This window comes from Oratosquilla oratoria, chromosome 30, assembly GCF_046742065.1.
Source record: "Oratosquilla oratoria isolate Oo_2021 chromosome 30, ASM4674206v1, whole genome shotgun sequence".
Classification (NCBI taxonomy): Eukaryota; Metazoa; Arthropoda; class Malacostraca; order Stomatopoda; family Squillidae; genus Oratosquilla; species Oratosquilla oratoria.
In genome coordinates this window covers 44,291,513-44,305,297 of record NC_134806.1, presented here as the reverse complement: position 1 = coordinate 44,305,297, position 13,785 = coordinate 44,291,513, and the positions used below count along the sequence as shown (strand labels likewise).

General features: G+C 45.3%; 1 protein-coding gene across 1 annotated transcript in view; it reads left to right on the top strand.

Moving 5' to 3' along the window:
- The first annotated feature begins 10,594 nt into the window (after positions 1-10,594).
- LOC143041313 (uncharacterized) overlaps positions 10,595-13,785 on the top strand; it is a 6,118-nt gene continuing 2,927 nt past the window's right edge. Inside the window, exons 1-2 of the mRNA XM_076213136.1 lie at positions 10,595-10,968; positions 11,239-13,593. Coding sequence (XP_076069251.1) covers positions 10,595-10,968; positions 11,239-13,593 — 2,729 coding nt within the window. The remainder of the gene's footprint in view (positions 10,969-11,238; positions 13,594-13,785) is intronic.

Here is a 13,785-nt window from a genome sequence, read left to right as displayed (position 1 = left end):
AACAATAATAATAACAACAATAATAACAACAATAGTAATAACAACAATGATAATAACAGCAATAATATTAACAACAATCATAATAATAATAACAACAATAATAATAACAACGATAATAATAACAACGATAATAATAACACCGATAATAACAACTGTATTAATTACAACGAAAATAACAACGATAATAACAACGCTAATAATAACAACGATAATAATAACAACGATAATAATAACAACGGTAATAATAACAACGATAATAATAACGACAATAATAATAACGATAGTAATAACAACGATAATAATAACAACGATAATAATAAGAACGATAATAATAACGATAGTAATAACGACAATAATGATCATGATAATAATAATAATAATGCTAATTATAATAATGACAATTATAACAATGATAATGATAATGATCATAAGGATGATATTAATGATGATAATGATGAAAATTATAATAATGATAATGATTATGTTGATGATGATAATGATGATAATGATAATGATGATAATGATGATAATGATGATGATAATGATGATGATAATGATGATGATAATGATGAAAATGATAATGGTGATAATGATGATAATGATTACGATGATGATGATAATGATGATAATTATGATAATGATGATAATGATAATAATGATAATGATGCTGGTAATGATGATGATAATGATGATAATAATGATGATAATGATGATAATCATGATGATGATAATGATGATAATAATGATAATGGTGATAATGGTGATAATGATTATAATGATAATAATGATGATAATGATGATAATGATGATAATGATGATAATGATGATAATGATGATAATGATGATAATGATGATAATGATGATAATGATGATAATGATGATAATGATGATAATGATGATAATGATGATAATGATGATAATGATGATAATGATGATAATGATGATAATGATGATAATGATGATAATGATAATGATGATAATGATAATGATGATAAAGATAAGGATGATAATGACCGCGACTGACCACGAGCATCGGCAGCAAACGGAGATGCGACAAGCGGAGTCACACGTGCTGAGCCTCGATTCCGTGGAAGTTCTGAATTGTGGAGGGAATGATGTTTAACGACCGCGCCCATTCTTGGAGGAGAGCCTGCATAAAGCCGCATATCCCGGCGTGGCGGAGACTACCTCCGAAGATAGCCCGCCCGGATGATTCAACACCAGCTACGAGCCCAAGGCCAATGATAGAATCAACAAAGGACGCCAGAAGCCCAGGGACCATTCAAGAGGTCCTCATGGAAGAGTACCTCCTCAGCATCAACCCAGCCCATTGTGTGTTTTGCATCAGCAAGCGAGAATCCTCCGAAGGATGGAGGTTCCCTTGCTGGATGCACGACGACGAAGAAGAAGAAGATGACGACGATGTCTCTTCTTCTTCTTCGGTATGCGAGGAGCCAGCCATCTCCTCCTCCTCCAGGTTCCAGGAAGATACAAGCCCCTGGAGGCTGTCCCCGAGGGCGACTCGGGACTCGGGAGGGAGCCGCCCGAACCGGAGGCCGAGCCCAATCGCCCCGCAATGGCGGACACCTCCGGCCTGGTTCCGGACCAGGAGTGACGTCGAGACGTGGAGGGCAAGCCCACCCTCACGACAGTGGAGAACGCCTCCTGCATGGTTCCGGACCAGGAGCGACGTCGATACCTGGAGGAGTTCAATGAAGCCCACAACATTCAATCGAGGCCCATCGAAAAAAAAAAGAAAATAAATGAATAAAAGAAAAAAAGAAAAAATAAGATTTTTATAAGAAAATTATATAAAAAGAAAATTAGAGGAATAGGCAAAATTGACATTTTTCGCCCAAAATGGCACCTTTCTTTTAAGCCCAAAGTGCATTTTTATTTTCTAGCCCAACAAATAAGAAAAATAAAAACAAGAAAACTATATACAAAAGAAAATTAGAAAAAATAGACAAAATTGACATTTTTGCCCAATATGGAACTTTTCTTTTAAGCCCAAAATTGAGCACGTGCAAAGCCCAAAGTGCAGTTCATTTTTTAGCCCCAAAAAAGGGATTAAATTCCTCCTCGGGACAGCGAGGTTCCCCTCAGCTGAATAAAATTCCTTGGTGTCGACTCACCCACCATCCCACTCCCACGCCGTGGTAAGTGAGAAACCCCTGGAAGATTGAGCCTGGTCAGGGCTGTCGAGAACCAACGCAACATAGGCTGCAGTAGTTCCCTGGGAATCCAACTCACGACCACCCGCTCGTGAGTTCGACGCGGTAACCACTGGGCTACCGGGCGGCACAGATCGATTAACCGGTGCGATTATCGCTCAACGATGATCGTTCGTGGTTCAACGATGATCCTCAAACGATTGTATAGATTAATCACCAGCACCGCCCACCTCCACAACTTTTTCCGCCGTCAAATCACTGTGGAGAAACTTTTTTTTTTTCAATAATTCACATAGAATATCATTTGATATTATGCTGGAGGAAAATGATTTTCTTCCAGATTGTCAACTCTCTTCCCGAAAACTGCGGGATGCAAATCTGCTTCAACAGTCGAAGGAAACATAGCCCAGTGTGATAGCCCCTCAACAATGTTTGACTACGTACGCAGACAAGACATCTGTATTAGAAATGGAAAGTAAAAGAATAGGCGACCAAGGACTCGAGAAGTACTTCGAGGAAGAAAACAAAGATAGTCTCAAATTGGGCAATGACGTACAGCTCCAAGCAAAAGTTCTGACCCATTCTACAATTTTCACAACGTCAATACGATTTTTTTCTATTGAGTACGTCATACATTTTCCTATTTCGCTTACAGTCAGATAATTTTCTTGAAAAGACACAAAAAAATAAAGTCTGACGAATGATTTAGATTTTATATCATGAAAAACTCTGGTTGGGTAATTTTTTTTTTTTTTCCATTTTACGTCATGCAGAATTTCTAAGTTAGGTTAGGTCAGGTTAGGTTAGGTTAGGTCAGGTTAGGTTAGGTTAGGTTAGGTCAGGTGAGGTTAGGTTTCAGATTAACATTCATTTCTTACCTCTCAAGTTGTTGAAATCGACTGCATGCCGTAAGATGGGAAAAATCCAAAAATGTTGCTCCTTACTGTACACGTAGAACAGGAGTCACAGCTGGAATTTTACGGCAAAAGAATTAGAGCGCTCATGCCAAAATTGCTCAGAATTCCGACGAAGAACTCAAAAAAAGATGCCTTACAGGAAGGTACAGTTTGGACAAAGGAGATCAGTCACATCATCAAAGATATCAAAAAGCGAAGGAAAAATATTCACATTTTCTTTTATATAAAAATCAAACCATGTGCAAAGACAAATTCTATACTAATACCAACATCATAAAGACGTATGGCAAAATATGAATAATTAATTTCATCCTAATTTCTCGTACGAAAAGAGCGAAGCAAATAGAGGGCTCAGACTGAGAGTACAGTCAGGGCATTTTACACAATCATCTCGTCGTCACCCTATCAGATTTTAAATCTAGAGATAATCATATCATGAGACCCCACCTTGAACCCTTGCAACCCAATCAATTCAGTTGATGAATACGTCCATCAATCACAAAGGGAATACACAGTGCTCAGCAAACCTGGTGGAGGATACTCAGAGGTCATTCTAATATCCTTGACTACGATTGGACAACGTACAACGGGTTTATGTACAATTGGTTCAACTCATTACAAGGGTTGTTTATACTTGACCCGGCTGCTGCCATGTGATTCACCATGGTCTTGGATCACGTGTTGGACTCGTGATCGACATTTATTAACCTCCCGGATGAGAGCTCAGAGCTCGTAGGACCGATCTATGGGTAATACTGTGACCTAACACGCACACACACACACCCAACACCCCGCCCACGACAGTTGGAATAACAACCTGTAGCACAGCGATACTGAAATTATTTCAGCCCTGGTCGGGATTCGAACCCGGACCGCCGTAGTGCCAGGCGAGAACTTTAACCACTGCGCCACGAGATAAACTTCTTCTGCAGTCAAAAGCGTTTGTGTAGCTTCCAAGTCTCAAAATATGTGACACAGAGTGCACAACATACGACACTGTCATAGTCACCGCTGTGACCTCAGAAGAAATAAGCCTCTTTGCTTCCAGGTCAATCGCTGACCTCTCTCGCCCACGAAGAGTCGTTCAAAGGTGACTGAGTGTGATTGGTCAGGGAAGAACTTGTTTCGCTCGAGACTGCTGCTGTAAAAAACAAAATTAAATACATAGATAAATCAATAAACAAATAACGAATGAATGTATAAATCAATAGACAAGAAAAATAGGTAAATAAATAAATTGATAAATACATAGATATATAGATAGAGAGAGATAGAGAGGGAGAGATATGGAGGGAGGGATAGAGAGAGATATGGAGAGAGACAGAGATAGAAATGGAATTAATAGAAAGAGATACAGATAAATTGAATTAATAGCTAAAGAGTTAGAGAATGAATTAATAAATAGAGATAGAGAGAGAGATGGATAAATTGAATTAATATGTTAGGAGATAGAGATAAATTAATTTAATAGATAAAGAGATAGATAAATTTAATTAATATAGAGATATAGAAATAAATTGAATTAATATGTTAGGAGATAGAGATAAATTAATTTAATAGATAAAGAGATAGATAAATTTAATTAATATAGAGATATAGAAATAAATTGAATTGATAGATAAAGAGATATAGAGATAAATTGAATTGATAGATAAAGAGATAGACAAATTGAATTAATAAATAGATAGATTTTGAATTAATAAAGAGATGGAGATCAATTGAATTAATAGATGAAGAGATGGAGATGAATTGAATTTATAGATCAATAGATAGATAAATTGAATTAATAGATAAAGAGATAGAGATAAATTGAATTAATAGATAAAGAGATAGATAATTTGAATTAATAGATAAAAAGATAGATAAATTTTATTAATAGTTAAGGAGATAGAGATAAATTGAATTAATAGATAAAGAGAGATATATTGAATTAATAGATAAATAGGTCAATTTAATAGATAAAGAGATAGAGAGATAAATTGAATTAATAGATAGAGATAAAGAGATAAAGAGATGATAAAGAGATAAATTGAATTAATAGATAAAGAGATAGAGATATAAAGATACAAAGATGTAAAGAGATAAAGAGATAAATTGAATTAATAAAGAGGTAAAGAGATAAATTGAATTAATAGATAATGAGATAAAGAGATAAATTGAATTGATAGATAAAAAGATAAAGAGATAAATTTAATTGATAGATAAAGAGATAAAGCGATAAATTGAATTAATAGATAGAGATAAAGACATAAATTGAATTGTAGATAGAAATAAAGAGATGAAGAGATAAATTGAATTAATACATAAAGAGATAAATTTAATTAATAGATAAAGAGATAAATAAATATATAAATAAATCATTAATAAATGAGACATGTACTGTTACTGAACTCATGCGCTTGACCTCCTTAGTGCCTCACTTCTTGACTCGCACACGCGCATACACAAACACACACACACACACACACACACACACACACACACACACACACACACACACACACACACACACACACACACACACACACACACACACAAACACACACACACACACACACACGCACACACACACACACACACACACACACACACACACACACACACACACACACACACACACACAAACACACACACACACACACACACAAACACACACACACACACACACACACACACACACACACACACACACACACACACACACACACACACACACACACACACAAACACACACACATGCACTCACACATACAATCGCATGTACACGCGAGTGTATAAATGTGTTTGTATGTGTGTGTGTCTACATGTACACTATATATAAGTGTATATATATACACATACACACACACGCACACATGAATACATTAATCTGTTTGCTTATTTATACCACTCAACGTAATGATCCAAGCATAATGAAGATGTGAATGGGAAAATGTTCGTCAATTCTATGCTTTCAAGAATATACATGACCATAACGCGAGCAACTAAATTAACTAGAACTAATCACATGATGAGTTTTGCTCTAGTTATGTTACAAATGATGGAGGGTTGGCAACAACAATTTCATCATTGTGGGTAATAATAGTATCAATGTGTATACATTGTGACGAATGTGGATAGGAGGTAAGGGAACACGGGCTGAGGGAAATACTTTTATTCCTGACTAGTTTCGCCTGAGTGGCTTCTTCAGAGGAACATAGTTTGAAGTCGAGTTGGTCAATATATATGGCAAAAGAAGGAACGTGGCAAAGTGTCAGGTTGGTCCCCCACTCGACCTCATCTGTCGGTGTGGCGGATTGTCACAGCGGGTGGACCAAGTATCCTCCTGTTGTTCGCGTGGCTGAAACGTCCGTCTGGATCAGGGGCTCTGTGTTTATCATTCATTACGATTCCCTCAGCCCGTGTTCCCTTACCTCCTATCCACATTCGTCACAATGTATACACATTTGTCAGACGGAGGTGTGGGGATCCATGGCGCTTCTGAGGCGGAATACAGACGAAAGTCGAAGCTGGTCAGTTTGCGCAACCGAAAAACGTTTCTACAAGAGTGTCTAGAGGAGAAAGTACTACCACAATCCGCGCCTGCTTTTCTGCGGTTAGAAGAAAACCCTTTTAGTGACACAGCTAGTATGTATTTGGAGAAAGGGTGCGAAGATCTCACATATGAGATAGCAGAGATTAAAGCTTCTTTATCTCATATTCACCTACCACACAGCCTAGTGACTAAACTGAAGAACGAAGACCTTATTCAGAAAGAATCTCACAGTTCAAAGCTCATATCTCTCTGCACAAACAGTAAATGGAAACATGTAGGGAGAACGGACCTTATCAACAATCTATCTTCCCACACCCTGACATCAACACAGCAAGAAGCACTGTCCTTAGGAATGAAGTTTGACACCGGTATGAACAACAAGAGTTATTTGGATTTTGTGCTTAAAAACAGCCGTTGGGACGACAGCGACATCGAGAAAGGCTTCAAGCAAGGTATCATTTTAAGTTGCATTGCGTCTGCCTCTTCGAAGAGAACATCAATTCCGAAGAGATATGTCAAGGCGCTTAATGAGTTAAAGAAAATGGAAGATATCATCATCACATCTGCGGACAAAGGAGGAGGCATCGTGATCCTTGATTCCGACGACTACAACAAGAAGATGCTCGATCTCTTAGCAGACGAAAATACGTACTCTAGACAACCCCGTGGCCAAGCAATTAAAGAGGCGGAGATATTCAACAAAGAAGCCAGACACCTGTTAAACAAGACAAAGCAAGGAAAGAAGTTGTTACACCTATTGGAAGAGGCCCCAAAAACTCCATCCATACGAGGTCTGCCCAAGATACACAAGCCAAATATCCCATTACGACCCATCACTTCTGGGATTGGCAGTGCACCACACCGCCTAGCCAAAATTCTAGCCGCCCCTCTTTCCGCGGCTTTGGGTAGACTCAGCCAGGCACATCTTCGGAATTCATCAGATCTTAAAGAGAGGTTACAAAAAGTGAATTTCAGGGCCAAGAAATTGGTAAGTTTCGATGTGAAAAATCTTTTTACGAACGTCGCAATTGATGGTGCCCTAGAAGCAGTTGAGGAAGTACTGGAAATGTTCGAGGATAGTGATTTACCCGTGTGCAAACGTGATTACAAGAAATTATTATCCATGTGCATCAGGTTCGGTGCTTGTGAATTTAACGGTGAAGAATACCGCCAACATGCAGGTTTAGCGATGGGTTCTCCCCTCAGTGCAGTTATGGCCTCTCTATATATGGAGATGTTAGAAAACAAGTTTTTTCTCCGCATGATATCTGAAAATACTGTTTGGCTGAGATACGTGGACGATGTTTTAGTGATTACCCACTACAATACTAAAATTGAAAATTTATTATCTAATCTAAATAGTGTGAATTCTAACATCCAATTCACGATCGAAAATGAGATAGACGGACAACTACCTTTTCTAGACACCGTGTTAATAAGATCAGGATGCGGCGTTAGATTTAAAGTTTACAGGAAACCGACAAATAAAAATGACTTCATTCATTTCTACAGTGCACATAATAAGAGGACAAAGACTGGTGTGGTGATAGGCCTGTTTTTAAGAGCACTTCGTATTTGCAGTGACGAATTTCTAGCGGATGAAATTGAAATAATTAAAACAACTTTTGAAAAGCTCAAATACCCCAGAGGGTTACTTTGCACCCTGGAGGAGAAGGCTCGTAGTATACTACGCAGCAAAAGAGAAAAGTCCAACGCTAAATATTGGGTGGTCCCAAATTCCAATCTAACAAGAGATCTAGACAAAATCTTATCGTCCTCCAACATTCATCTTGCAACTTCCACAGGTACGAAAATAAAGGACCTTTTAATCAAGAAAAAAGACCCAACCACAAATACAAACAGCGTAGTTTACGAAATCCCGTGTGGTGGATGTGACAGAAAATACATCGGTGAAACCGGCAGAGGCTTAGACACCAGATTGAAAGAACACCGAGCAGATGTAAGGTACCACAGGGTTAGTAGTGCATTAGTTAACCATGTCGATGAAAGAGGCCATCTACCAAAATGGGACCAGGCAAGAATTCTCATGGATAACATTACACGGCAGGAAAGAAAGGCGATGGAGTCCGTTTTTATCAACATCCATAATAACATCAATAAGAGAACTGGGGATTTAATATGGGCTAAAGCAGCAGCACACTTTATCGTAATGAATAATAAACACAGAGCCCCTGATCCAGACGGACGTTTCAGCCACGCGAACAACAGGAGGATACTTGGTCCACCCGCTGTGACAATCCGCCACACCGACAGATGAGGTCGAGTGGGGGACCAACCTGACACTTTGCCACGTTCCTTCTTTTGCCATATATATTGACCAACTCGACTTCAAACTATGTTGGCTGGAGGGACTGCGGTAGCGGATGTGGCGAGGGTTGACGGGGCGGTTCTCCTAGCTGGGGGTGCTGGAGTTTCTGGTGTCTTCTTCTTTCGTCGTCGACGTCCCTTGCGCCGGGCGTTGTGGATCTCTGCTTGGGGCCTAGTTGAGGGCTGGGTTTGTGTTGGGGGAGGGTTAGGCTGCTCTTCCAGTTCTTGGCGGGGGGTGGGTGCTTGACCCCAGGCTGGGCGTGATGGTGGGGGAGCGGGCACGAACAGAGGCTGCTGCTGCTGGGAGGGGGGTGGTGCGTTCCGCGCTTCGCCTTGAGGGTTTTGTCTGCCACCAGGGAGCCGTCGGATGCGTTCTGGACAGCGAGGATGCCATGCGTGGTGCTTTTTTTGACAGTTGGGGCACCGAGCCGTGGTGGCCTGGTTCTCCTTGTGCTTCTCTATGCACACTTCCGTTGCGTGTGCTAAGCTGCATACTCCGCATCTCGTGGTGTTGGGGCAGCAACTCTGCAGGTGGTTATATCGTTGGCACTTGTAGCACCGTATCGGCTCTCGGTCGTAGGGCCTTAGGGCGTACTTTCCCCATGGCCCCAGGTCGAGTTTTTCCGGTAGGGGCCCCTCAAGTTCTACCAGAACCTGGCGGGTTGAAACTTTGTCCCGCGTATTGCGGAGCCGTTCCGCCCTGAGGACGCTGGGGTGGTCTCCCACCGCTTCCAGGGGCATATCCAATGGAAAGCGTTGGAGGATACCCTTGGTGCGCTTGTCGCTGGGGTCCAGAAGCACCAGCTTAGGAGTGGGACCCTGTGCGAGGGTGCGCATCCTAGACGTGCTATCGTCGTCCTTGGGGGTGAGTACATACTCCCCTTTCAGATTTGGCCTGATGGTCATGCTTAGTCCGGGGTTGGCTCGCTGGAGGGATAGTATGGCCTGATACTGGCTGGTGTGGCTGTTGGTCTCCCCGAGTTTGAACTTTGGAAGACCCGTCGTTCGAGGGGCGCGTTGCTTTTTGGCGGCGCCGACCACTGTCCATCCGTCGTCTCCGTTGCCGCTGCTATTAGGGGAAACGCTACCGTCTGCCTCAGTGGTGCTCCCTCTGCTGCTGCTTGCCTCGGTGATGCCTGCGCATGCGCCGTCTGAAGTGCTCCTTCCATTGTCATTACTATCTCGATCCTCGGGGTCCATAAAGCACAGATCAATATCTGAAGGTACATGACCTTTGCTGATCTTTGTCTTCGGCAGCCCATCTGCTGCTTCCTCGTCCTCCGAGTCATCAAAGATGCTTCTTTTCTTCATAGCGGACACAGCACCGGACGAGTGTAGTCAGCTATGTGACCCTCCAGCCAAACTCCCGGCCGGAGACAAACCAGCGACCGGAGTCAGGCCCATTGCCACCCGCTACCCACCGCTTGAGGGGATGCTCATGGCAGCTGCAGCAGTCTTCAGACGCCTGCTACAACAGCCAAACACTGTTCCAGGCAGAGATGAAGACCTGGCCTCTCTTCTCATTCGAGAAGTAATGGCGGCCACTTTCGAGGGCACATTACCCACCCCGCACCAGCCTGCCAGGACACCCACCAACAGCGTCTCCCCCCACCACCAAGATGGAGCAGAGTAATGCGCACATGAGAAATTCTCCAGCACCACACGACCTCGGCAGCCTGAAGGTGCTCCAGTGGAACATGCAGGGAATACGCAACAAGAAGCACCAACTCCTCCAAACAATCATGGAGGAGGGCATGGATATCGTGCTTCTACAGGAAACATTAGCACCCGGTGACTTCGAATGGAGAATAGGGGGCTACACGGTCCACTCACTCCCGCTTGACAGAGGCATAGGACACCGTGGTTGCATGGTGCTGGTGAAGAATAACCTACCACACCGCAGGGTTGCGCGACCCGTACACTGTGGTGAGGGTGTGGAGGTGATGGCTGTGGAGCTCCTCCTTCCCGACCTGCCACTCCTCATCTATAACATCTACAGGAGCCCCGGGAAACCGTTGGAGGCCGATGAGATACTGTCACTAGCTACCCACAACAATATCTTAGTAGCTGGAGACTTCAACGCCCATCATCCACTGCTTCACTCCCCCTCTCCGACTAACCCGACCGGCCGCCAACTGGCAACCACGTTGGAAGAGGTCCAGGAAATCTCCCTTCTAAATACTGGGGAACCCACTCACGTCCGGGGAGGCAGACTGGATCTCACCCTGGTGTCAACCAATCTAGTTTCCGGAAGTAGCTGGCGTGTGCATCCTACTCTCACCAGCGACCACTACGCCGTCATCACCACTCTAAGGGCCGCACTCCCACTACCACCGCTCCAACCACCTCGATGGGACCTGCGGAGGGCGGACTGGAAGAAGTTCCAGGCCGCCCTGGATGACTGGTGGAAAGCGTGCGACCCGCCGGAGGACCTAGACCAGCGAGAAACAGAATTCACTACAGCAATCGAAAGAGCAGCAGAAGCAGCCATCCCCAGACGACATCCAGGGCATCGATGGCGTCGGAACTGGTGGTTCTACAATGAGGAAGTCCGGGAGCAGAATCACCTGGTCAACATTCATCGGAAGCTGTACCGCAAGCGACCCACTTCAACTAACCTACAATTGTTGAAGGAAGTGGTTACACACGCTCGACAAGTCTCAAGCCGGGTACGGGAGGCCAAATGGCTGGAGTGGTGTGCCAGCTTTTCCCAGCACACCAGCTTGGCAGACTTGTGGGCCAAACTGAGGACGGCTTCCGGGAAGCGCGCCCCTCGTCCTGCCTCACACCCAGAGCCACAACAGGAAGCAGAACGACTAGCGGATATGTTCGCCACACGGTGCGCCAACTCCCAGCTCCCCGCACAGATGCAGAACCTCCAGCAGCAGCTCAGGCCAGCACGAGAGCAGGCCGTCGGTACGGCGCGAGCAACACCTGACGTCACCGATGTACCTTTCACGCCACAAGAACTGGCCCGGGCCAAGAAAGGTAGAGATACGGCTACGGGAGCGGATGGCGTGACCTATTCTATGCTAGCTCACGCGGGGCCTGCCGGGGAGGCAGCACTACTGGCCCTGATGAACCATTCGTGGCTGGTAGGACGTCTCCCAACCACCTGGAAACGAGCGGACATCCAGCCCATCCCTAAGCCCAGGGAGCCCTCCAAGCCACGTCCCATCTCCTTGCTGAGCTGCACGGCCAAGACAGCGGAGCGCATGGTACTCACCCGACTCATGTGGCGTCTGGGCCCCCTCCACCCACACATCTTCGGATTCTCCAAGGGCGTAGGGACGGCCGACAGCATCATGACTCTCCTGAGTCACATAGACAACCGCCCTGCCGTGGCCGTTTTCCTCGACCTGGAAAAAGCGTTCGAGCTAGCCAGTGCTCACGCCATCCTAGATGCGCTGGTACAGCGGGGTGTCCAGGGACGACTCCTCTCCTGGATAGAGGACTACCTGCTACACCGACGCGCCCGGGTCAGGTTCCAAGGCCACCTTTCAGCCTACCGGGACCTAGAGAACGGCACTCCGCAGGGTGGGGTTCTCAGCCCCGTCCTCTTCAACCTCCTAATGGAACAGTTGGTGAGCCTACCCTTCCGGGGTGGCACGGCGCTTCTCAGCTATGCCGACGACCTGGTTCTTGTCGTCTCGGGCAAAACCCGAGGCAATAGGATCACCAGAGCACAAGAGGGCCTTGATCTTATCTCTAACAAGTGTGAAGAACTGGGCCTCAAGATCTCAGCTGAGAAGTCCAAGGCCTTGATGCTTAAGGCCACCACCCCGGACACCCACCTCCACATTCAGGGTATCCAGCTGGCTTGGACCAGCTCGTACCAGTACCTGGGAGTATGGGTTGACCAAGGCTTATCCTTCAACACCCAGGTCACCTACCTAAGGGAGAGGACGAGGACGAGAATCAATGTCATGAGGGCGATGACAAGGACACACTCTGGAGCCTCACATGCCGTGCTGCGCCTGTACTACATACAGGCCGTCCGCTCGTTGATTGACTACAGCGCTGTCGTGCTGGTTTCCCTGTCACCCACCCAACAAAGGAGGATCGAGTGCATCCAGAACCAGGCCATGAGGACCATGCTCGGGGCACCTCGCTGGACCAGTATGTCCATAATGCAAAGTGAGACTCGACTGGTACCTCTGGCCTCCAGGGTTCAACATATTGCGACTTGCCGGGTGGCTAAGATCCTCCGACAAGACAGGGAGACCATAGCACGAACCAAAATCAAAAGGACCCTACCGCAGCGACGGGACCTCTTCAGCACAAACACCTGGCTACGGAGGATAGCTGACGCCACCAATGCACTGTTCGACGACGGTCAAATAGCCATGTGGAGTCCGGATCTGGCCGTTGCAAACTACGTTGTACCGGCCCCATGGCAGCCCCCACCCGTCGAAATCATCATCAACAACCCGCCAGCAAGGAAGGCACAGTGCACACAACACGAGCTGTGGTTACACGCGCTGGCATCTGTGACACAGGCCAGCATCCCAGGGGGAGCCGTGTACTACACAGACGGATCTGTGGACCCTGTTCGAGGCACGACCGGAGCGGCGGCAGTCACCGGCGGGGAGACGCTGTCATGGAGGACCCCCGACCACTGCTCTACCCTGCAGACGGAGTTAGTTGCCATACAGCAAGCCCTGGAGCACGCCCTTCACCATCGTGAAGGTGCGGTAATTATACACACAGACTCCAAATCTTCCCTCCAGACACTCCAGCAAGCCAGCCCCACCGACAACATCCAGCTGGTAACATCCATTCAGCTCAGCGCGCAGAGACTTGCCGGTGAAGGCCGGCACCTACGGATGAA